At 34.0% G+C, this 27,120-nt stretch overlaps 1 protein-coding gene across 14 annotated transcripts in view; it reads right to left on the minus strand.

The window, feature by feature from the left end:
- The window catches only part of LOC116586468 (ankyrin repeat and KH domain-containing protein 1), a 131,037-nt gene that overhangs the window by 49,098 nt on the left and 54,819 nt on the right, over nt 1-27,120 (minus strand). For 8 of the 14 annotated variants that reach the window (XM_032336485.1, XM_032336488.1, XM_032336492.1 and 5 more), the window contains exons 10-15: nt 25,292-25,401; nt 15,065-15,121; nt 4,575-4,662; nt 1,856-1,983; nt 1,502-1,645; nt 461-563 (exon numbers count right to left, since the gene is read on the minus strand). In XM_032336485.1, coding sequence (XP_032192376.1) covers nt 461-563; nt 1,502-1,645; nt 1,856-1,983; nt 4,575-4,662; nt 15,065-15,121; nt 25,292-25,401 — 630 coding nt within the window. Of the gene's footprint in view, nt 1-460; nt 564-1,501; nt 1,646-1,855; nt 1,984-4,574; nt 4,663-13,424; nt 15,122-25,291; nt 25,402-27,120 lie in introns of those variants that run through there. The other 6 variants (XM_032336493.1, XM_032336486.1, XM_032336484.1 and 3 more) reach the window with 2 other exon arrangements.

A 27,120-nucleotide genomic window follows, 5' to 3' on the forward strand; every position in this document is an offset into this window, starting at 1 on the left:
TATTCAGTATTGCATGAAAGAAACTAAATGTAATTCTTAAACTTCTAACTGCCTCAGTTGCATCAATGCTATGAAGAATTAACTAGACAGCAAACACACATTTTCACTCCTCATATTATACTACTGTTTAACAAAAGAACTGCCATATGGAAAATAAATGTCTGATAAATTTTTGCTACTGTAATATAATCAGTAACTTGATATGCTTTGTAAGTATTTTTATCTGTGCCAGATGAAAACTACACCTAGCATTATGTTAATGATTAAATTAGAAGTCATTTTTCTTACTATTTATCTTCTTTCTTTTATAAACAGTCTGTAAGACTATTAGCATTTGTCAGAATTACCTACCACAATTAATCCTGGGTAGATGTTAACTGTATGCCATTAAAGTACTTTTACGAGTTCATTAATTAGGTGATAAAATACCCATTTTAAGGAAAATAATTCAATAACCAACCTTTTTGTACTCCTAGAAGGGCAGCGGGGTTCTCCTGTGATGTTCTGTCAGGTTCCTGGGGAGGTACAACCATGGCGAGTGTATGCATTGGTACACGTGGAACCTAAAAAGTTAACTCAGAAAAAATATCATCTCAGACCAAAGAATAAAACAAGGGCCCATAAATTAAATGGAAATTTAGATTTTCTTCATATACTACCAAATTTACTTTTTTGTTTCTAAAAAAACAAACAAAACAAAACAAAAAAAGCCTTCACCAAAGAATAATTTCTGAGAATATTGAATTGGACAAAATCAGGCTATCTATATGCAATGAATGATTTAAGCTAAACAGATTAGTATTACTCTCTTATTAGAGAGGAAGCCTTAGTGAGCGTTGGTGGTTTCGATTATAGCTAGGAGTACAAGTCATATATTGACTGACCCATTTACCCTGTTCAAATTTGTTATGGGTCAAAAAAGAAAATCCAACATATTCCCTAACTGGGTAACTTAGCAGTTCTCAGGATAACTTTGTAGAAAAGAACTTAAGATTTCACTGAACTTTGTATACTTAGTATACTCTATATTCTCTCCCTATTTTTAGGTAGGTTTAAAAATTACTTTAATCAACTTTTGGTGCATTTATCCTGGCTAACTACACTTTCCTGGTTAATAAAAATAACTATCTCTAGAATAACTAATACTGTCTTGGGAGGTACTAAGGAAGAAGCTATCCCCTGGTTTAAGGATATGTTTAATGTATTCATTAAAAATAAATAACCCTAAAGACCTAGCTATAGTAGTTTGACAATGTGGAAAATTTATATTTATATTTGGTATTAAGTGTTTTTTAAAAAGAGCTTTTTTTTCACCAAATAAGGCAACAGGTAATTTTCATGTACTTTTGAAGGAAATAAATCTTAAAGGATTTAGTATCTTGTTTATCTCAATACATAATAGAAGAGAGGAACAAATCCATTTTCCTTAAAACTAATTTTAAACAAAAACTCCCAATCAGTTTGGAGGCTTTATATTTATAAATCAGCTGTCTTACTTTACCTGAGATTGATCTTGAGAAGGTGAGGTGAGCTGAGACACATCTGTAGTAGGAACTGACAGAACATTGTTTGGGTAATCCAACAGATAAGAAACAACATTAGTATGGCCACCTTTTGCAGCTTCGATGAGCATTGTCGAGCCATCCTGAGAAGGATCGACAAAACCATTAATCAATTATTTGTAAATTTCTTCTTATAACTGCTATCGACATGCAATTTCTTAGCAGCCTGTCTAGAATCAAAACTCATTTATAAACAGTGATAAATATGAAGCACTGAGACCAGCAAACATATCTTCAATATCTTTTAGTAACAATGCATATATTAATTATTTACTTATTTTTAAGTAGAATACCTTGAGTCGATGAGTAGGGTCGGCTCCATGAGCCAAGAGTAGCTCAACAACTGCCAGATGACCTCCCGCACATGCTAGCGACACTACTGTATGATCATTATTGGCTGTAGCCCTATTCACATTGGCGCCTTCAAAGAAACATAAACAGCAATCTTAGAAAAAGGAATGAAGCAAGGTCACAAAAAATATCACTTTAGAGATTTTTTTTGAAGTACGACATAGATTTTAAAAAGTACACAAATCATAAATGAAAAATTTTCACAAAATGAACACACCTGTGTATCCAACACCCAGATCAAGAAATAGAATGTTATCCACATACCAGTAGTCCCACACCTTGTGCCCTCTTTCCGTCACTACCCACCCTTCCAATGGTACTACTATCCTGACTTCCAAACTGGTCTTAGTTTTTGAACTTTATATGAATGAAGTCATACAGTGTACTCTTTTGTGTCTGACTTCTTTCACTCAATATAATATTTGTGAGATGCATCCAAAATGTTGCATGTAGCTGTAGTTCGTTCATTCAATATCACTTTTAAAATGGAAAATCTAGAAGACTAAGATTAATCAATATATACAGATTAAAGTAAGCATCAAATAATATCATTGTATATAACTCTCAAAATGTTGTAAAGACATTTTTTTATCTACTTCTAGAATGTGGCCAGGTCTCAAAGTAGAGAAAACAGATTTTTTAAAACAATATTTAAGAGAGCTTTAATTCTTCACATTGTGTATTTTAAGAGTCAGAGGGACCTGGATATGGAGAGAAGACAAGAATATCCAAAAATATTATCTGAAAGCCTAGTTAGTAAGTTGTTCAATAGCTTTGTTCGATGTGACCTGCAAAAGTCTAAATGCAAAATCCTTTCTTGATCTTCTTTTTGATAAACTGTTTTTGACCCCTAAAAAATTACAGTGCACCAAAGTCTTAACTCCATAGTTAAGACTATAGCAATATTCCTTCTTCATTAATTCCACACTTAGTTTCTGAAAAGAAAAATAAACCCATGGGCAAAACCACTATAATTAATTTAATTTTCAGAAATATCCAGCCAAACCTAAATCTAACTCACATAAAAGTACCTTTTGGAAGGGCAAGCAAGATACATCAATAAACTTTCTTATATTAGCAACATGTGATTATTTTTAAAGTTGTTAATAATAAATTTAGATGGTAGGATTGTTTAGCAGTTACTACAGCCTAGAAAGGCTATCATCAATGTGTTCTTTTTCTGACAAGTCTGATTACATGCTTAGTAGGGTTGGTGTTGGATATGACTAGATAACCCCCTTAGCAAGGAGCCTGAGAGAATTCCAAAGGTTACCCATCTATTTATTATTACTTCAGTATGCTTGAGGTAAATACCTTTTACAGACTATGTTGTAACTCTATGTAAAGATATGCCTTATTTGGTAGCAAAAATGTGCTATTAAGAAAATAAACCTAGTTGTACCCAATTAAAGAAGAAAAGAAGTATATTTAAAAGGATAAAATCTTATACTTGTTTCGTAGTGGCACAAAATAACTGAGTTCTGTTGGAACATAGGTATAAAATTTTTATTTTGTTACTAAATTTCTTATTTTTAGGGTCTCAGTCAGTTAAACACCTGTCTTCAGCTCAGGTCATGGGATTGAGGGTCCTGGGACCCTCAGGGTCCTGGGATTAAGCCCTGCGTCGGGCTCCCTGCTCACTGGGGAGCCTGTTCCTCCCTCTCCTCCCTGCTCATGCCTTCTCTTACTGTCTCTGTTGCTGTCTCTCTCTCTCTCAAATGAATAAATAATATCTTAAAAAATATATATTTTAAAATTCTTAATTTAACAACATGACCTGAGCAGACTTTCCTTGCATTTTACCATCCTACCCCAGGATCTTTCATCAGATGCTAGAATACCTCTAACACTATACACAAGAGTTAGGCTAGACCAAATGAAATCATTGATATTACCATTGTTGATGTTTAAAATGACAGTTTTGTGGTTCAACCTAACATGGGTTTAACAGTCCTGAACTCTCTCTTCACCCAAAGTGCAAACTTCTTTCCCTGAATATATTCTAATAAAAGAACCTCTAGGGGAATATAAAAATAATACATAACATCCTTGTATATGTGGTTAATTCAACTGTACAGTAAACAATAGTTACAGACTTTCTGCCTCTCCCGCCCCCCCCCCCCCCGCCAGCAGAACTGCCTTATCATTAAGTGCTGAACAGTACTCTATTAAATATAGCTGGATGTTTTACATTTGGCTTTTCTAATTTTGGTCAGGAATAATAGGCAGCTTAGTTGCCAAACTTCACAAATTCAAAACTAATACAGAAAAATCCCGGGGTGCCTGGGTGGCTCAGTGGGTTAATAAGCCTCTGCCTTTGGCTCGGGTCATGGTCCCAGGGTCCTGGGATTGAGCACCAAGTCGGGCTCTCTGCTCAGCGGGGAGCCTGCTTCCTCCCCTCTCTCTCTGCCTGCTTATGATCTCTCTCTCTCTCTCTCTGTCAAATAAATAAACGAAATATTAAAAAAAAAAAAGAAAGAAAGAAAAATCCCAATAAGTACTTCATGAACTCTACACTTACTAAATAAAATACAGCAATAAAAGACTAGGATACAATAATTGTACTGTAGGAAAAACAGCTCTAACACAAACTGCACCAGTTTAGGATTTTTTCTTCACAAGTTAGAGCCTCTTACAAATCTTTACTTGTGCTTCCCTTACCTTTGCTAATAAGAAACTGCACAGTGCACAAATGACCAGCTCTCGCAGCTTTCATCAAAGGTGTTCTTCCACCCTCAGATTCATGTTCCTATTAAAGAAACAAAAAAATAATCCAACAATGCCAATTCACTAACCGTCTATTTTTAAACACTTAGTACAAATGACATGAGAAGTATGAGAAGTAAGATTTAATACTTACTGTAGCCACTTATACTACCTATCTCAATTCCTCCAAAATGTAGGATTAATTTCAGTCAATAGTACATGGTATAACCTTTTAAGGGCAAGTTCACTTTTGCATACCAAACAACAGCATTTAAAGATATTACTTGGGTTTTGTTTGAGCCTCAGAGAGAAACAGCCGCATTTTTCCAATCCCACGATCAAAAAGATGTTTTCCCTAACTATTCATATGAATTGTGAAAAAAGAACCTTAGTCTTACACACGATTAGGAAGATTCTGATCTTATATCAGAAACTAATAAGAACTCTATCACAGGACAGAAACCAATCTTTCTCTCTCTTTTTAAATTTTATTTATTCAGAAACCAGTCTCTAAAGAAAAGCACTACAGTATTTCAAGGGTTAAGAGGAAAGAAAAAAGGAAAAAAACACACCAACAAGCAGACTTTCTTTTAGACTAGAAATTAAATATGTGAATAGTGAAAGGCAAAAGAAACAGTTTTATAATAGCAGAAAGATTGCTGTTCCTTCTAGGAAGTTTGCCAGCAAGAGGAGTGAATGACAAAACTGCATGCTACCATCCTAATGTCAAGTGTCCCTAAAAGGAGCTTGTTAATAAGCCAAGTAATACTGATGGGAGAACTTGAACTCTTATTACATTCATCTAAGTATTAAAATATAGCTGACTGATGAACACTGGGTGCTGTATGTAAGCGCTAAACCACTGAATTTTACTCCAGAAACCAATCTTGCACTGTATGGTAACTGAATTTTAAATAAAATAAACAAATAGGGTGCCTGGGTGGCTCAGTTGGTTGGGCGTCTGCCTTCGGCTCAGGTCATGATCCCAGGGTTCTGGGATCGAGTCCTGCATCAGGCTCCCTTGCTCAGCAGGAGTCTGCTTCTTCCTGTGCCTCTTCCCTCTGCTCCAGCACTCGCTCTCTCTCTCTCTCTCATATAAATAAATAAATAAATAAAATGTAGCTGTGCACTGCTTCTATGAAAAGTTTGCTCACCTATCCCATTTCATTGTGTATGTAAACATTAATTTCTGTTGTTCTGGTCTTTTGTTAACTAAGAAAAACTTGATAAAGGGTGCCTGGGTGGCTCAGTCTCTGCACTTGGCTCAGGTCATGATCCCAGGCTCCTGGGATCAACCGCCACATAGGGCTCCCTCCTCAGTGGGGAGTCTGCTTCTCCCTCTCCCTCTGCCCCTCCACCCCATTCATGTGTGTGCTCTATCTCAAGTAAATTAATATATAAAAAAGGAAAACTTGGTAGAGAACAATGCTTAAGTCAAGCTTTATTTCAGCTCTTTTCTAATTAACTCAGAGCATCCTTAAGCTACTATAGTCAACTTAGAAATAGTGTGCTCAGGGGCACCTGGGTGGCTCAGTGGGTTAAAGCCTCTGCCTTCAGCTCAGGTCATGATCCCAGGGTCCTGGGATCGAGCCCCACATTGGGCTCTCTGCTCCACGGGGAGCCTGCTTCCTCCTCTCTCTTTCTCTGCCTGCCTGCCTACTTGTGATTTCTCTCTCTCTGTCAAAGAAATAAAATCTTAAAAAAAAAAAAAAATGGTATGCTCAGGGCGCCTGGCTGGTTCAGCCAGTGGTGTATGCGACTCTTGATCTCCAGAATTGAGTTCGAGTCCCACACTGGGTGTGGAAATGACTTAAAAAATAAAGTCTCTTTTTTAAAAAGATGTATTTATTTATTTTAGAGAGAGTGCATGTGAAAAAGCAGGAGGGGCAGAGAGAGAGGGAGGGGAAATTTCAAGCAGCCTCCAGGCTGAGTGTGGAGCCCAACAAGGGGCTTGATCACATGACCCTGAGATCATGACCTTTTCTGATCAAGAGTCAGAGACTTAACCATCTAAGTCACCCAGGTGCCTCTAAAAAATAAAACCCTTAGAAAAAAAAAAATAGTGTGCTCTGCCAATAGGATACTTTTCAGTCTGTAAAATAACTACAGCTAATCTACAATTTAGGCAAACTAACAATGAGAAATAAGTAGACTGTCAGCCCAATGGAAACTTTAAACTGGCCTACAGTGACATAAATTACACTCTAAAAGAGACTTAAAAATTTTTACCTTGATAGTACAGAATCTCTCAACGTCTTATAAAAATTAATTTATGTTTTGACTTCTTGTTATTGATGAGGTGACACTCTTTACTAATTTTAAAATATAGAAGATCGTTAACACAGGTGATGCTTTGGAATGGATTTTGAATTTACATTCAAATGTAAGCAAATCTAACATTCTAGAAATCTACTTAAAACAAAATGGAATATACTTTATGAAAACCTCATTCAGGGATACCTGGGTGGCTCAGTGGGTTAAGCCTCTGCCTTCAGCTCAGGTCATGATCCCAGGGTCCTGGGATCAAGCCCTGCATCAGCTCTCTGCTTGGCAGGGAGCCTCCCTCCCTCCCCCCACCTGCCTCTCTGCCTAACGTGATCTGTCAAATAAATAAATAAAATCTTAAAAAAAAAAAAAAAAAGAAAAGAAAGAAAGAAAACCTCATTCAGAAAGACCTAGAAAGTTGTTCAGTTTCTCCATGTCACTTTTTTCTGAATTATCAATGCAATCAACTACACACTGGAAATAAATTGCTCCTTTGGCAATGTGTTATTTCCACTCCTGACTCAAGGCCTTTCTGTTCAAGCTGTTCTTTCTTCCCTGTAACACTTCTCTATTAGCTCCTTTTCATCCTTCGCATCTCAAGCTAAGTGTTATTTCCTCAAGGTAGACCTCCTTGAACTTCCTGACTCAATTACTCTATTACAAATCTTCCTCGACTTACGATGGGGTTATGTATGGATAAACCCATTTTAAGTTGAAAATATCTTAAGTGTAAAGTGCATTTAATATACCTAACCTACAGAATATCATAGCTTATCTTAGCCTACCTTAAACATGCTCAGAGCATTTGCCCACAGTTGGGACAAAATCAACAAGCACAAAGTCTCCTCCATAATAAAGTACTTAAAATCATGTAATGAATGAACACTATACTGAAAGTGAATAACAATGATTTTATGAGTTCATGATGGTTGTGAATGCATTGGTTGTTTATTCTTGAAATTATCTGGCTCACCGTAGCTGCTGCTCCCTGCTGCTGCCCAGTAGACAGTATCTTATCACATATCACCAGCCCAGGAAAATGTCAAAATTCAAAATTCAAAGTATGGTTTCTACTAAATGTGTATCACTTTTGCACCGTCATAAAGTCAAAAAATTCTAAGTGAACCATCATAAGTTCAGGACCATCTGTATGTACATAGCTATATGAACCACTCCTTCATAAGTTTCAATCATATATTAGTTTGTATAACTATTTGGCTAACATGTCTCTGCCACTAAACTCTAAGCTGCATGAGAACACCAATCGTGTCATTTTTGCTTACCATTACATTACATACCTAACATCTAAAACAATAAACTGCTCCAAGAAGGAGCCTAAGTGTAACTGACCTCTTAAATCTTCCTTCTTAGTATTGAGGTTTGAAGTTTTAATTTTCTACTAGGTAAATAAGAGAAAGAAAAGTTAATTTAACAAGAAATTAAGGGTAGTAGCTAAACTCAGAATTAGACATTCATTATCTGCATTTGATAATACATTATTACTAGAACATGGGTGGGCAATATTAACGTCACTTTTCTTTTCTTTTTTCTTTCTTTCTTCTCTCTTAGGCCTAGCAGTGACACTCATCAGCATAACTAGGTCCTGTGAGTAATGGCAAAGACAAAAGACTGTGAAAGCCCTCCTTTAGAATAAACTTAAAATAACTGTTAGTTCTGCATATATAAAATATTATGATAGCTCTTAAATGATAAAAAATCAGAAAGTACAGTCCCAAGATCCTCACCCCAAATCAAATTTCAAAATTCAACACACCAATAAAATTTCTGAAATAAAAGGTGTGAAAAGTTATTTTATTTTCCTCCCTAAAAATAGATGCATGCATTCTTTGGTTTTGAAAAACATAATTATATTTGACAAAATGGTAGGTAAAGAAATGTCCCAACTTTTTAATGTATTTATAATATTTCATGTCCTAAAATCAATAATGTAAATCCTACAAGATACATAAGTTGCCCCAAGATATCTGACCACTAAGTCCTTCTCTTAAAATAGGAATCAGGGACGCCTGGGTGGCTCAGTCAGATGAGTGGCCAATTCCTCTGATTTTGGAACAGGTCATGTTCTTGGGGTCCCAGGACAGAGCCCCACAATGGGCTCTGCACTCAGCGGTGAGTCCACTTGAGCCCCCCTCTCTCTCTGCCCCCCTACCCCTGCTCTCTTATGCGCATGCACGTGCTCTCTCTTTCTAAATAAATCCCTAAAATAGGAATCAAATTTGTATATACTACTTATGAACGTTGGGTTTGTTAAGCCAATATTTTCTCAAGATCATTCAAATTTTAGGATTTAAATTATGATATTTTTCCTTCATAAACAAAATTATTTTCCAAGGTTATAAACTTAAATATTGCACATTGTAACATTTTTTCTTTCTCTGTTGTTGGAAATAGCTAGAACAACGTACAGTTTATTTATTCCTTGAGCATCTGGTAAAACTCACCTATATATTCATCTGAACTTCCTCCTTTCATTGGATGGATGATTTTAAACTACTGATTCAGTATGTAATATACTTATCCTTCTACTGAGGTTTCCTATTCATGAGTCAATTTTGATAAATTTATATATTCATGGAAAAAATCAGCATTCACTTCATGCAAGTATTCAAATTTATTGATGTTCATATGACTGCCTTATAAATTTTCATGATCTCTACTGTATCATATAGTCATAACTCCCTTTAAATTTCTACCATTTACCTGTGCATTTTCCCTTTTTAGCAAATAGTCTTATTTATTTTATCTATTTCAGTAGTTGTGTTCTGTTTTTATTAAATCAGTTTTTAAGTTTGGTCTTCTTCCCTATTTTTTATTATTTTCTATTCTATTATTTTTGCTTTTATTTTTATTATTACCTTACTTCATGGTGCTTTTTATTGTTCTTGTATTAGCTCCATTTACTTTCATTTTGTATATTAAAAATACTTTTCCTTCTAAGGACCACTTTAGCTGTATCCTCTCACCTAAGTTTTGATGTGTAGTTTTTGTGATAATTTCTTTGTAATTTTCACTATGATTGCCTCGTTAACCCATGAATTATATAAAAGTATTTTTCTTCACTTTCTAGGTGACTGGGATGTTTTTAAAAAAAGGTTTTATTATTAATTTGTAATTTCAAATCAATAAAGATCAAAGAATTAAGTCCATGTGACTAAGGAGTTTGTTTTAAAGACTTTGTAGTCTAAAACATGGACAATTTTATTCATGTTCCAAGTACTGGAAAAGAATTCATAGTATATTTAATAGAAATAGAATGTTAGCCATTTATAAGCAAATCTGATTTTTCTATTCTTAACAATTGCTTTATCTCTTTGATCAGTTTCATACAGAAGTCTGTGGAAAAAAATCCTATCACCACAAATAGAGACTTATCTTTCCTGTAACTTTGTAATTTTCTATTTTCTTTAGAAGGTAGATTGTTACTGATTAATAACTGTTATATCAGTTGAAGGAACATTTATCTCTAAAAATGCTTTTGGCTTAAAATTCCATTTCAGGTGGCACTTGGGCAGCTCAGTCATTAAGCGCCTGCCTTTGGCTTAGGTCATGATCCCAGTGTCCTGGGATCGACTCCCATGTTAGGTTCCCTTCTAAGCAGGGAGCCTGCTTCTTCCTCTCCAGTTCCCCTGTGCTTGCATTCTCTCTCTCGCTATCTCTGTCATAAATAAATAAAATCTTTTGAAAAAATCCCATTTCATTGGATATTAATATTGCCTTACATAACTTTTTCCATCACTTCGTCAATCTTCCCCTATTAGTTCACTTTAGATTTATCCCCAAAGACAGAATTTGCTAGATTTTCATTTTTAATCTAATTCAAAAGTCTTTCCCTTTAACAGCTGTGTTCAACAGATTTATATTTGTTCTGATTACTGACATATTTTGCAAAAAAAAAAAAAAATCTTTAAAGTTATTCAGTACCTGATCCTTCTCTCCTGAACAACAGAGGGACTCTAGCATGGCTTTTCAACCTTTTAACACATCCTTCTGAATTTCATGCTACTGCTATCTAGAACTTTAGTATTACTTTGGTTTTAAGCATAAAAATTTAGGTGTTGTATTAAAATTTTATATTTATGTTTTACTAATTTCTTTGCTTACCGTAGCTTCCTGCATCCCACGCCTTCCTCCAGGATATATCTGTCTCCTTATTGATGTATATATCTTTTAGTAGTTCTTTTGGCAAGGATCTGAGGTGGTAAGCTCTTTTATTCTTTGTAGATATGAAAATAAGTTTATTTTTCCTTCTCTGGAAGAGTAGTTGAGTACAGAATTCTATTTTTTTCCTGGTATTTGGTGGATATTACTTCCCACTGTCTTCTGTGATTATTACTGTTGATGAGAATCTGCTGTCAAAAATTTGATTGTTTTTCCTTTGAAGTAATGCACTTTTTCCCTTCTAGTAGCTTCTAAAATATTATCTTTCAAATTCTACAGTTTCATTTGTTTTATTTACTAATCTTTCAATCAAGTATTCATTTCTGGCTCCAATTTCAGAAAATTCTCTATCATTATCTCTTCAAACATTGCCTCTACTGTGTATTTCTATCTTCTCATTCAGAAATTTCAAATGTGTGGTAGAGCTTCTCAATCTACCCTCTTTTTCTCAATTTCTCTTTCATAAAATCTTCCATTTCTTTATCTTTATGCTATATTGTGTTATTTCTCATTTAATCACCTGATTCACTAATTTTTTATTCAACTGAGTCCAATACATTGTTTATCCTACATATATTTTATTTCCACAACTTTCCCGTTCACAAAATTAACATTTTTTATTTCATACCCATCTGTTCTTAATTCATAATTATTGGCTTTTGTTTCATTGTTTCATGTTGTTTTGTGGCTACTGGTTATAGTTTAAAATAAGCATGTTTAAAGTCTTTTATTTCAATTGCCTGAGCTTGAAGTCTCCTGTTTTGCACTTTTTGTTTGTTTGCTACATCTTGACTATCTCTCCATGTCGATTTGCTCTTGAGCTTCATAATTTTTTTGAAAAGCTCAATTTGCATGCGAGTTTTTTCTTTTATTTCTATTTACAAACTTATCCCTTCTCATCAGATGATCTGAAAGTTGCCTGAATCTGACCCTAAAAGTCCATGTCAGCAAGAGATCTTCATTGGCAACTTAAACTTCTGGTCTCATGGAGTTATTTTAGTTCTGCTCACTAAATAAAAAAATAGAGGGGCACCTGGGTGGCTCAGTGGGTTAAGCCTCTGCCTTCCGCTCAGGTCATGATCCCAGGTTCTTGGGATCGAGACCCGCATCAGGCTCTCTGCTTGGTGGGGAGCCTGCTTCCTGCCCCCTCTGCCTGCCTCTCTGCCTACTTGTGATCTCTGTCTGTCAAATGAATAAATAAAGTCTTAAAAAAAAAAAAGTGTCTTCTAAGTTCTTAGTTACACGGTTGTCTTTGTATCTTCATTCTACCAAGAACAAGTAGATCATTTCTAACTGCAACAAGGAAGTTGATTGTAGCTTTTTTCCCCATCTTTGTTCACAGGTGGGGCAATATGGTCCCCAGTTCCTTGCTTCAGTCAAGTAGACTAGATCTACTCGCCTGTTCCATTTGTGATGCATTCAGTCCCTATTGCCTACAGAAACTGAAATCTCAGCCCCCACGCTCCCCCTTTCTTTAAATTTTAATTCTTCTTGGGTGTATAGCTTCAACTGTGGGTCCACACTCCAATTCTAGTCTAGTGTTCTTTAATCTTTTTTCTGACTGTAGCTACAGAGTCTTAGTTTGTTTTTCTCCCATACTTTATTTATTGTATCTACATACTTGAAACAACAGAGAGCAGAAAGGTTTCAAAATATACTAACACTGACTTTATCTTCTTGACTAGATGTAATCTGTACTTATATTTAAACAAACTTGAGGTAGCTGAAAAGGACTCATTCAAAATACAATAACCTAGAAAGAGAGAACTTGTTTTTGTGGCCTTTAAAAGAAAAGGCATTAGGAATTTTGTGTACTTCACAAATAGTTTTAGATCAAGAAAAAAACAGATAAAAGTTTACTAGCTTTGAATAGTAAATCTAAAAAGTCTGTACGTTATTCCTTAGTAAAAACTTAACATTTAAAAAGTAGGTCATATTTAAAGTTAATTAAGGTAAGTTAATTAATAATGGTTGAACTATATTGATAAATGGATAATTAGAACTTTGTAAGTCCCCTAAAATATTATCCATGAAAAATACACTGCAAGGTTTTGGTTCTGAGGAACAAGTACTAGGAGGAAAAGGCTGCATTTTTTTCCCCATTTGGATTTAGATAACAAAATTTAACTTAAAATTAAGTTTATTTTTTAAAAAGTAAGTTGAGGGGCGCCTGGGTGGCTCAGTGGGTTAAGCCGCTGCCTTCGGCTCGGGTCATGATCTCAGGGTCCTGAGATCGAGTCCCGCATCGGGCTCTCTGCTCAGCAGGGAGCCTGCTTCCCTCTCTCTCTCTCTCTGCCTGCCTCTCCATCTACTTGTGATTTCTCTCTGTCAAATAAATAAATAAAATCTTTAAAAAAAAAAAAAAAGTAAGTTGATTTCCCTTAAAATCATAGCCATGCACACCCAAGGTATACATCTAAGGATTGTAACTGTATTACAGAGGCAGTACTTCTTCGAGTTTGAGGAGGACATTGTCAAGGGAAAGACCAGAATCAGAGAAGAGGGAGAGGAGACTGTTTTATACTATATATGTACTAGAGGATACTAATGTTCTCCCCTGGGAGGGTATGTTCTTCCAATCCACCACTGTATTTTAATTATTACCTTAGTGATCTGCTCTTACTGATCTTATTCATATCCCTTAGGACAACTGAGATGGAAAAAAGATTGAGGCACTACTCTAGGGCTTGTGTTTAGCTTAGTTTCTAAAAATCACAAGTAAAAGAGAAAAACCAAACTTAACTTGGTTTGGTTGGAGAAAGAATGATGGATTATAAAGCAAAGATGGAAAAGGAAGAGAACTCAACACTGATGCAGAGTAACTGACGGACTCTAGCAATGTCTCAAAGTGTGGAATATGGAGAACTTGCCATCAGCATCTCCTAGGATATCATTTAAAATGCAGAGTCCCCATTTCAGATCTACTAAGTCTGAACCTCTAATAAAAGTGGGGCCACAAAGCTCATTTAAAAAAAAGTACCCCAAGTTTTTGAGACTTACAGCTTAGAGAAGAGATTTATAATCACGTTTCCTTTAACCAGTCTGAGAAGAAAGAAATACTTTATCTGAAATAACACTCAGCTTTACATTCTCGATAGGAGCCTGAGATATTATACAACTGAGTAAAAATTCATATTTTCACATAATGTTTTGTGAAATATATTATTTACTTGGTTCAAAATAGAATGAATATAGCAGCTTCTTATTCAACAAGACAATAATGAAGATCCTTAACAAGCATTTTGATTAAGAGTGGCTTGATGCTGAAAAATTTATTTTAGAAGGCCTAAGCTGTGATATAATCACAATTTATTCCTGATTTTAAAATTAAGCACTGCTTCCTGAGTTTAAACAAATCTCTCTGAATTAAAATGGGTACCAAATTTGCTTGACTCTTAAAACCATGAGGCACAAATTCAAAACATTTTCTCAAAAGAAGTGTTTGCTTATGAATAAGTATTTACCTTCTTAAAAACCAATTTCAAAATGAAATTACAAGGGGCAATTTTACAAAAATAATTTTAAGTTTATAGAAATTAATGGCATGAATAATATATAGTAAATGCTTCACCTAATTATTTTTCTTTGAGGATTATATAAAAAACAATCCAATATAACTCCCTAAGCCTGAGTTTTCAGATTTTTGATAAACAAAGCTGAATGCAAAGGACTTTAAAACTAAGGATTTCTCTCTGTAGTATGTTGAATCTCCCTGTAAGGAAGAATGCAAAAGAACTATCTGAATAAGAAAATCTATCTTCACCTAAGAAATTTTTTAGGAATACCACATAAAAAAAAAAAAATACTAAGGAAGCAAACTACTAGTAACATAAATCTCTTCTTATTGGAACTTCATAATCTTTTTCAATTGAAGAAAATTTTCTTTGCCACCCAGCAAGGTCCTGGAACTTCTTGGCTGTAATTCAGATATCCAGAGTTTTGGTTACCTACAACATCTATTCCTTATATAGTAGCTTACAAGCATCAAAGGCCTCCCTCACCTGATGCTTGGCCGGATCTATGCCCTCCAAAATAGTCTTCATGTCCTCCTGCTTGTCCTGTGAAAGGAAAAAGAAGAACTCACGGATCTTGTTCCAAAAATGAAAATCACATTTGGCCATGAAGACCTTGTGACTGGTATTTCAGGTGCTGGGCTTTGTAAACTCAGGATCTTCAACTAAAGAGATTCTCATCTATAGAGATCATAATCTCAGAAGCATACTATGATTTTTTTTTTAAGGGTCTGATAATGTGGTTCTCTATAATATAACTTCATTATAAACTTTCACACACAGAAAAATTCTGCTGAATTACTTGAACTCATGCCTTTGTCTTGAAATACAACGAGAGCCACAGAATCAAGAGCAGTGTCTTAATATCTAACCAAGGAAAATATTTAAATCAAAGGAACCGGGAATATCAGAAGTTGGGAGAAAAAGTAAGGGAAATACTATAAAGTATTTAAATAGTTATATTGTTTTCTCCCTGAGAAATGCCCTTGGCACTCATGCTTTTCAACTAAATCAGGAACTTCCAAAGAACTTGAGATATTGTATAGATCTATTTTTTCCTCAATCTAAAGTTGTGACAGAAAGTACTTGAAGGTGAGATAGGGATACATTAGAAGAAACAGCAATAATCTTTTCAGTCACTAACCAGAGAACTAAGTCTCCAATAAAAGAAACATGGCCTAGATAAAGTTTCACTCTTTTTTTTAACTCTTTAAAAAAGGATTTATTTATATATTAGAGAGAGAGAGAGAGCATGTGCAGCACGCACAAGGGGAAGTGCAGAGGGAGAGGGAGAAAATCTCAAGCAGACTGTCCCAAGTAGGGACTCAGGTGCAGGGCCAAGGCTCATCTCATGACCCTTGAGACCACAACCTGAGCTGAAATCGTAAGTCTGGCACTTAACCACCTGAGCCACCCAGGTGCTCCGAGAAAACTTCACTCTTAAGTCATGCCTACCTCTTCTTTGGGTGATGTGCTTACCTTAGGGGGATGTATGTTCCTATGATGAAGACTTGGTGAGTAAGTATGCTGAGACAACTATATAATCTGAAGAAGCTATCAGGATTCCTCTCCCTGCCCCATCCCCACATGATGTTCAATAAGTAGCCAGCCTCATTCAAATATAAATAATAAGCACAGAGTATCCAATAGAGAACATACTAAGAAATTCCTATCAAAATAGAAACAATAAATTTTTAGTCAAATATCCCCTATACTTCCAAATAAAGAGAACCTGAATTCTTTAAATAACTGAATAAAGTGATATAACAACAAGAAAAGTTCTAAAAGTAAGTTGGAAGAAGAGAAGAAACTAAATCATGAAAATCACATAGAAGCAGAAATGTACAGAAAAAAATAATGACCTGGAGGATGGGCTTAAGAAAAACAATGCAGAGGAAAAAAGAAAGAATGCAAAGAATTAGACATAAAGATAAAAGAAACAAGAAAAATCCAATATACCAATAATAAATGTCCTAAAAGAAAGCAGAAAAGAAAAAGAAACATTCAAGGATATAATACAAGAAAACTGAAGGTGGGGGAGAAGAGAAGACCTAACAAGATGACCTAAAATCTTCTCACTAATTTCCAGGAAAAGTTACATAAAATAATAAACACTAAGAACTCTCAGAGGTTTAAAAGTATAATGAAAGACTCTTATGATAATCCAGGCAAAAAAGGGAAGTAACTTACACATAATAGGGAATATTCCAGCAAGCTTTGGAAATACTCAGTACCAGAAGACAGTACAATAGAGGGTTTTAAATTTGAGGAAAAAAAGAAGCAATTCAGTAATTCTATATATGGTTACATTCATTCATAAATATAACATACAGCAGTCTCAAAAATGCAAGCATCTGTGAATTCATTTTTTTGGAGGAGGAAAGTAAATTCAAATCAAAATGCCAATATGAGCCAGTCAAAAGGGAGTCAGATTTGGGACCTCAGGAATTATAAGGCTACCTACTACAAGAGTAGTAAGATAAACAGTGAATCCCCTAAATACACAGCTAAAGTTAAACAACGTGAGAAATAGTGTAAAAAAAAAAAAAGACTGTAAATATAAATGTTATAAAAAAATGACAATGAAAAAAAAAAAAAGCTCATGCAAATCCTATGGGGAAAGAAGATACATTATTCTCCTCTTTCAGAATGAAATCAATATTGTCTGAATACTTGATATTCTTGAAAAAAAAAATCAATGTTAAGGAAATTAAAAAATATTTCAAAATTTGCATTTGTAGATGATGTCTGAATACTCTCGGAAAGTAATTTTACACCTGTGTTTTATGTAGTTCATAAAAGCTTTGGGAGCAATTAAGAAGCAGCTCACAGAGCTACTTGGAACACAGAAAGATTTTTTAGATAAAACAAACATGGAGACTCTGATTAAAGATTAGAAAATTAAACCAAGAAAAGAAATAAAGAGAAGGAACTCACTCAATATAATTCAGTAAGAATGTGGGGAATCAGGTCTCAACTGTTAATAGAGATGCAGACTGGTTCAGCATTTTTGAACAATTTGGCAGCAGCTATCAAAATTTTAGAAGTGGATCCTCTGGTAACTAGTAATTTCATTTCTAGGAATTTATCCCTATAGATAAATTCACAAAAGTAGCAGAAATATGTGAATATGTTTAACAATATATAGTATAGCATATGTATAATAATATTTTAAAACTGTAATAACCCAGAAATTTATGAATAAATAAATGGTCAATAAATTACATAGAACCCTAGTACCTGTGAAAAAGAATGAGAAATCTATAGGAACACAGAAAAAAATTATAAGAAAAAAGTTACAGAAGAGTATATGTAGTAACAAATCCATTCATATAAAAAAAGACATTGCTCACATACATGGACTATATATACGCTTGGGGACAGAAATGTCTAGAAGGACAAATAACATATTGCTGAAATTTTAAAAAATTATGAAAGGGGACCTGGTCCATATTTCTATTTTATAAGATTTAATATAGATAACAAATTAATCTTTCAAAACTTTTCCTTTTGAGGGAAGTCCACGTCAAATCTTATTTCAAAGGAAATAAATTCCACAAATAAGAACCAGAGACTGTTAACACATCCATGACCAAGTCATGTAATTTCAACTTTCTAAAAAGTGCCCAAAGAAGTTCATTTGGCTGGTAGAATTCAACCCAAGGAAAGCAAAAAGAGTCAGAGAGCCTACTTTATGGGTAGGGATGACCTAACCATATCACCTAACCAAAATTGGTGACAGACCATTATGACATATTCAAAGTGCCCAATTTCCTCATCAGTGTTAAAGTGCTTCAACTGCAATAAAATACTAAAAATGCTTAAAAAAAAAAGTCCTTAAAAGCTATGGTCAACACTATGGAGAAAGTATAGTGAAAACCAAAATTCTATCTCAATAAGGAATTATACAAAGCACCAAACATCGATAGCTGTTTCTTTCAACAAATGTAACTTTTCATCATACACACATAAAATATCTCTGGAAGGACCATTATGGCTAATGGAGAGGGAAAGTAGATGCCCATAGGGCACTTTACATTTCAATTTTGAACCATGTAAAGATATACCTATTTAAAACTAAGAAAAAAATTTTCAGAGTGCCTGGGTGGCTCAGTGGGTTAAGCCTCTATCTTCAGCTCAGGTCATGATCTCAGGGTCCTGGGATGGAGCCCTCTCTGCTGAGCAGAGAGCTTGCCTTCCCCTCTCTCTGCCTGTCTCTCTGCCTACTTGTGATCTCTCTCTCTGTCAAATAAATAAAGAAAATCTTAAAAAAAAAAAAAACTAAGAAAAAAATTCAATTATAAACTTAAAAAAAAAAAATAACAATTTAGCCAAAATAACAAGGAAATTAAGTATTGGTACAGAACCAAATTCTACTCAATATGGCAAAGACCCCATAACTGGCAACGCTCTGTACCTACCACACTTCCTTAGGTTGGTTTTATTTATTTCCTCTGACCCATTTCATCTAAAACAGATTCACTGTGAGCAAAAGAAAAAAAACATGCTCTATCTTGTGCCTTTGGTATCCTGTCCCTTTTCCACCCCTTCTTCAAGGTGGTAAACATCTTTTTTTTTTTTTAAGATCTTATTTATTTACTTGACAGAGAGACAGTGAGAGAGGGAACATAAACAGGGGCAGTGGGAAAGGGAGAAGCAGACTCCCCACTGAGCAGGGAGCCCGATGTGGGGATCTATCCCAGGACCCTGAGATCATGATCTGAGCCAAAGGCAGATGGTTAACACCTGAGCCGCCCAGGTGCCCCAAGGTAGTAAACATCTTAAAGTAAAATGGCATTCTAAATTCCTTGTCTCTCATTGAACATTGCCTGTGTATATTTGAAAGCCAAAGCTGTAAAAACAATCTTACACAAAGGACATTTTGAAAAGTTTTAAGGTATGTAAGATGAGAAGATGAACACAAGTTTATATTGCTACTTGAAATAAACTTTGGCTGCAAGAAAAAAAAGAATGTATTTTTTTTTTAATTTTTAATTTTTATAAACAAAAAGAATGTATTTATAATTGAATAATTCCAAAGATAACTGAGAGACTTATATTCTTGAGGAAATAGTTGATTTAAAACAAAAATCCAGGGCGCCTGGGTGGCTCAGTGGGTTAAGCCGCTGCCTTCGGCTCAGGTCATGATCTCAGGGTCCTGGGATCGAGTCCCGCATCGGGCTCTCTGCTCAGCAGGGAGCCTGCTTCCCTCTCTCTCTCTCTCTGCCTGCCTCTCTGCCTACTTGTGATCTCTCTCTGTCAAATAAATAAATAAAATCTTTAAAAAAAAAAAAAAAACCAAAAAAACCAAAAATCCATGTCAAAGAAACTCTTCCTACTTCTTTAACAGTATTTTAGTAGAATAAAATATTAATAGATGACTAAGAGGTAATGACTTAGCATTATAATGTCAGATTATTCTTTATTGGGGTAGCCTTACTAAGTCAATTATGTATTTTATTTTATTTTTTTATTTTTTTATTTTTTTAAAGATTATTTATTTATTTATTTGACAGAGAGAGAGAGAGAGAGATCACAAGTAGGCAGAGAGGCAGGCAGAGAGAGAGGAGGAAGCAGGCTCCCTGCTGAGCAGAGAGCCCGATGCGGGACTCGATCCCAGGACCCTGAGATCATGACCTGAGCCGAAGGCAGCGGCTTAACCCACTGAGCCACCCAGGCGCCCTCAATTATGTATTTTAGAGATTAATAACTTTTTTTTTAAAGTAGACTCCGCACCTAGCATGGGGCCCAAACTCATGACTCTGAGATCAAGAGTCGAATGCTTGAAAAAAAAAAAAGAGTCAAATGCTTAACCAACTGAGCCACCCAGACACCCCAGGGATAAATAACTTCTATCTATTAAGACAATCTATAAGATATTTTATGACAAGTTAAACTGCTAACTAGTAAATATAGTTAACACCCAAAATAATTTTTGATAATTAAAATGCATCTAATACATACAAATATTTTAAGAGGGAAAATAATTTATATAATACTTAACACCATTATTAGTAATGATGGTTTATAATCTTAAAAATTCATTTTCTTTAAGATCTCATAGCACTTTACACATTCTTGGACCAACAAAACATTCAAGATCATCTAATCTATCTAATACCTCCAAATAGGGAATTCACTTGTTCTTCAGAAATCACAAAATTAGACTTAAGCCAGGTAGTTAAAGATCATCTGATCTAAATCCCTCACAAGAAAAGGAAAAGGACCTGCTTCCCCTTCTCTCTCTCTGCCTACCTCTCTGCCTATTTGTGATCTCTCTCTGTGTCAAATAAATAAATAAAATCTTAAAAAAAAAAAAAAAGGAATACATAAGAAAAGGAAAAGGAAGAAGAAGAGGAGGTGAGGAAAAAGAGAAGAGAAACAAAGAAGTCTGGAGAATTTAAGTGATTTGCCCAACCATACCCAGCAGAGCCAAAGTAAGTAAGTTCTACTTTCAAATGGCAATGCTGGCCTATAAAATGGTAAGGTGGGTCACTAAATCTTTCCATATGAACATAACTAGAATGTACTTACATTCCCTTAATATCTATGTTAATTGTTTATCATAGGAAGTACTCCTTGAGTGGGGAACTTACTGATCAGTTATACTACAATATACCTCTTTTAGAAATGAAAGGCCAAGAAGCTGAAGACTTATTTAACTGATTTCTATTATCACTCTTTCCCCCATTTCAAATTCAGTTTTGATGGCAAATACAGGTGAAGGAAAGTCTACAGATGACCATTATTTCTCCTATCCTAACAAATGTACCAAAGTTTTAATACCAAAATTTAAATGTCATGATGAAAAGATTAAGATTCCATAATCTTCACAAATGGAAAACATAAACACCAAGTCAAAACATCTCTGACGTGTTAGTCAACACAAAGTCAAAATTAAAAGCAAGCAAGAGAAAAATGCAGTTTTACAATCAAATCAAACTGCTGTATATAGTTAATGCAAATTCTCCACCTTGAACTTGAAAGTTAATAGTAATAAGAAGACTGTGATAAAAGAAATCAAGCCATAAGTGCTGTAGCTAAAGCTAGCTGGCTACAGAGATGAGAACAAGTATGAAATACTAGAACTTTGCCTTCTGGTCTAAAGACCAGTAACTGGTGAAAATAGCCTAGAATAATAAAGAACACCAGAGCAGGTTCTAAAAGACTACAGTAGTTGGTCGATTTCAGTTATGAAATGGTGTTATTGGTAATTTCTGATCAAAGAGTTCAGTAACAAATGTGTGAAGATACAAATAATATGAAAATTCATTTTCAGAGAAACAAGATTAAGCAGTTTCCAAAGGCAATTTTTAAATGTATTTCTTTTAGATTTTAAGTAATGCTAATGCATTTTAATACAAATTTTCTTAAAATGGGTTTACTCATATACCTATAATCATTTTCAAAAACTAAAAATAAACCTGGGCTCAATAAACAAAGATGCTATGTAGACAAAGAAAACACATAAAGGAATAATCTTGATTTCAATATGCAATTCCCATTACTGTTGTAATAAGAGATGCAAACATCAGGAAGATATGAATTAGGTGATCTGCTCAAGGTTTTCTATTCATAGAGTAGTTAAAATGATTCTGCATGCTAAACGGAGAATATTCAAATAATTCTGGAATTAATGGACAATTTTTCATTTAATTTTTTTACTTTCAAAAGGAACACTTTAAGTGGTCTATTTAAGGATACTAATCAAGCCCAAATGTTTTAAATAGATTATTCAAATTTATTCAATTATTAAAAAGTTAGACAAGCTATATATACCAATCTACAACCTCTAAATAAGATATTCAGTGTCGTTTTTACTAGAAATATCTATATATCATTTTATTTTAAAGTATTTTTAAAACTAGAAAAAGTGACATTTTAAAAAACTAAGTTTCAAATTAGAACATGCACATATTTTGAGGATCTACCTGAAAACGCTCAAGTATGCCATCAGTTCTAGCTGAGAATTTTTTAAAAGCAATCAATAAGAAAATTCTAGATTTCCCTTAAAATTAAGTCCTGAATTATACTTACTATACATTTAGAATGAAAGCCATAAAAGTTTTCAGTTTCATTTCAAGCAACAATACAAGAAAACCAAATTGTTGCATTAGAAGTTTTTTAAACCATAATTAATATCCTAACTGATTCTGGTACAAAATATTCTAAAGAATGAGAAACAATAGCTTTTAAGTTCCTTTTCACAAATTATTATACCAAAACCTTGAACTGTGGCCAGAGTTAGACTCTAAAATTTAATAAAGTATAGGGGTTGGTTCGGACTGTGTTCCAAGGTTGACTTGGAAATCCTTATTTAAAACTGAAGGTAAAAATAGTTTCCCCCAAAATGAAGGCTCTCGACTAGCCCATACACACAGAAAATTCATTTTACTTAAGCAACAAATATAGATATCAGAACACACCAGTGGGATGCCAGAGATAGAATGGGAGTAGAGAGTCTTCTATCTACAAAGGAAAGGAGGAAATTAGTATAGGCCAAAATAGATACGAGGAGATGGCAGAAAAGAATGGCGAACAAGAAAGATGCTATTGCCTGTAAGGTCCATCTAGTAAAAATAATCAGTCATTTTTTCTCAGGATTTGGACTGATCCACCTGTTTAACTCACTTCTTATTTTTTATTATGTCTTGTTTCCCCCACTGGCTTACATAGTAAAGCCTGAAATCACAAAGTTTATTTGTAGGTTCTAAATACCGAACTTACTATACTTTCCCATACTTGCCATATTTTTTATAAAGATCGAGTACTGCTTTTTATTAATCAGGAAAAGAACTAATATTAAAATTGAAAAGCCTCTCCACAGATAGCAAAAGCATGGAACAAGCAATATATTTTTAAAGTTAAAATCAATATATGAGGTTATTCAAAAGAAAAGAAGCTATGCTCATGAAGTTATTAAATCTAACAGTATTTATACTGTGAAAAATGAAAGCAAGTCAAAAGTTCAATGAAAGGTGAATCAAGGTCTGTTAATGGAAGAGCTATAAATACAGAGACTATGTGGCAATATGTAGAACATACAGTGGAAAAATAGAAAATAACTTTATTACACTATAGTTATAATTACAAATAAATATGAATGCGAAGGCAAGATCGTAAAATAGAATAAATGATCGTATTAGGATAATAATATTACCCTACTTAATTAAGATATATATTTATCAGAGCCACTTTTTTAGTCATACATTTGGAATGTAAAATAATATGATAAATTTAACTCTTTTTATCTGTTCATTTAACATAATTCTTCTGAGGAACTCTAATCATACTCTTTATGTAATTCCAGAAGACTACAAAATAAAACATTTAAATTAAAAAAATTTCATAATAGATTTTTAACTCAAAATCAGTAAGGTTTTGCATAAATTAGTTCTCTTAGATGAAATCAATAAGGTTTTGCTATATATTGGATTCTATTTAACAGACAGTTCCTCTTTCTACTACTTAATATTTTCAGAATAATTTTAAACAAACATTAAGAAAATGACTTTGCCAAAGAAAAATGGAGATAACCAGATAGAATTCAGAGGACTATTTAACTTTGTATATAGCATTTACGCTATATCTTATTTCTTTATTTTATATGATGAAATACTTCAATTCTTAATTTTTATGGATGACCCAAAGCAAGTCTAAAAAAGGAAAGAAGGCAGAAGGTTAAGATCCACTTAATGTGTCATTCTGCGTAATTTTCAAGCAAAAAAAGTATACCTCTCAGAAATTCTAACCGATGAGGTAGATCCTGATTGATGAGAATGAATCCTATTCTTATCATTATAATATTTAGAATCAGTAGAAATAATGATAAATAGCAAAACATACTGTACATTTATGTTAACCACAATCATTATTTTCCAACAATGTTTTCAGGTATCTGTGGGAGTATCTGTTACTTGAAATGGTTTAAAAGGCAATATTAAAAACTTTTTTTTCTAAATAACTTTAAACTATCAGTCCTCCTCAACATTTATAGCTGTGCACGTCTTACAGATTTTTAAGAAATATAAAAGAAAATTCGGAGACAGACTCTAGAAAGCAATTTAAAGTACCCTCCAAAATAAAAATCAGTCAAAGCACACATTTCATCAAGAAGTATGAACCTTTAAAGTGAAAAACTATTTACAATTCCCCACAGTTGTAAAGATTATTACATATATGAAGCTGCCATCTAATTTGAAATTTTGAAAAGCCAAAATAGAAAACATTAATAGAAAACCAACAGAATGCTGTAATAATGTCAGGAAGAGGACAGTTTTGTTTTCAAAAGTCAAACTAATTAAAGAAACAAAAGAAATCAAAGTGATTTGATAGGTTATTCTATTCTGTAAACATATCTTTGAAATTATATGTCTAAAAAGAGCAGTTTAAAAAGTTCAGGAATGTCAAATGGGACTGGCATTGAGTGGAAGAAACCAACAAATAGTTTTACCTAGGAAAGAAATATAATATAAATAGAAAATAAAATATATTTGTATGTAAATGCTATATACAAAGTTAAAAATTTTTTGGTTTAAAAACTAAGTACTTTCATATATATTTAATGAATGCAACAATTACAATAACTTTTTCAAAAGTTATTTTATGCAAAGTATGCAAATCACTGATCTCCTTTCCGAGTGTTTTCTAAATGTTAAAAATAAAAGAAAGAATATCAACATTCTCAAATAAATAAATGAATAAAATATGTCTTACTAAATCGGCCCCTGCTTGAAGCAAAACATCTGCAACATCCGTATGTCCATTTTCGCAAGCATAGGTTAAGGCTGTGTCTCCTGTTGCTGTCGTAGCATGAACATTAGCACCTGGCAAGCAAAAAAACCAAACATATACTTGTGAACTGTAAGATTGTATTAAACAGTCCAATTTTACAATCTGATGAAATTGATGAATTCAGCGAAATCTTTTTTTTTTAAAGATTTTATTTATTTATTTGACAGGCAGAGATCACAAGTAGGCAGAGAGGCAGGCAGAGAGAGAGGAGGAAGCAGGCTCTCTGGTGAGCAGGGAGCCCGATGTGGGGCTCGATCCCAGAACCTAGGGATCATGACCCAAGCCGAAGGCAGAGGCTTTAACCCACTGAGCCATCCAAGCACCCCAAAATTGATGAATTCAAGTATTAAAATACTACAGTATTTTAAGTATCCCACTTTTCTTTTATGCACTTAGGCACACAGAAAGAAACTGTACTAGATGTGTCTGAGTGGCTCAGTTGGTGAAACATCTGCCTTCAGCTCAGGTCATAACCCCAGGATAAAATCCCACATCAGGCTCCCTGCTCAGTACAGAGTCTGCTTCTCCCTCTGACCTTCCCCCATCTCATGTTCTCTCTCTCACTCTACCAAATAAATAGAACCTTTAAAAAAAAAAAAAAAGAGGAACGATATCATATTATTTTATAGAGCCCAAGCCGGGGGAGGGGGTGTGGGGGCTGCAAAACAAAAAATATCAAAAGAGTTCTCCGAAATCATATTGTGGTACTGCTGATCTGTATTCTTTTTTTTTTTAATTTAATTTTTTTTCAGTGTGCTGATTTGTATTCTGACATAGTTCTATGGATATCTTAAAATCAAATGAGTAAACAAGTAATCTTTGGTGAAAAGTGAAATTTTCGGAACAACCGAGAGAAAACACAGAAGACTGCTGAAGTTAAGTGAAAACTCTATGGCTCTGAATTAGAGGTACTGACATGAACTCATGTTTTTTATCCATAAGAAAAATAAATAATTCCTAACTCTGACAAACCAGTAAGTGCTAGAGACAATGACACACCAAGCAGAAATAGTCTCTAGCTTACACTATGGTCTCTACATACTATTTTCTAACAAATGCAACAAAGGCTTAGAAAAATAATTGGTTTGGGGCACAATGTGTGTAAGATGTGCCTGAAACACCTTGCCATATCAGAAACCAACGGAATTATGAGAGACTATAGTGAGGTCACATCACAAGGACTTCGGAGCTAACCTTACTGACCAAAGATAATCAAATTTTCCCATCTTTCAATAGTTTTTCCTTCTAAAAGAATGAGAACTATGATGAAGTAAAAGCCATCACATATGCTTAAATTTGAAAGTTCAAATAATGTTCAAGTAAAAAACAAAACTTCATTAGTCACCAGTGAAGGATATTAGGGGATTACCTTATTGTTTTGTTAATTGGTAAATAAAAGGAAAAAAAAAATCAAACTGCCATTCTCATAGGATTTATATCTAAGGGTAACCAAATAGCTGACGAAGGGTAGTTTCTCTTTATAGACACATTTCAGCTAATAAAGAAGGAAGGAATAACAGAATTGAGACTACTCCTAATGAATTAATAGATCTACTGATAATTTATGAATTAATGATCATTTGTGGCTAATAATATCACAAAAAGAAAGATAATCAGACGTTTATTACCTCCAGAAGGAAGTATACAAATAGTACCTATGAAGCAGTCTAGTAAAAAAAAAAACAAAAAAACCCACATCATACCCGAATTCTGATCAAGTCTCTAGATTTAACTATAACTTTATAGGAAAT

The sequence above is a fragment of the Mustela erminea genome, chromosome 3 (genome assembly GCF_009829155.1).
Source record: "Mustela erminea isolate mMusErm1 chromosome 3, mMusErm1.Pri, whole genome shotgun sequence".
NCBI classification, from domain to species: domain Eukaryota; kingdom Metazoa; phylum Chordata; class Mammalia; order Carnivora; family Mustelidae; genus Mustela; species Mustela erminea.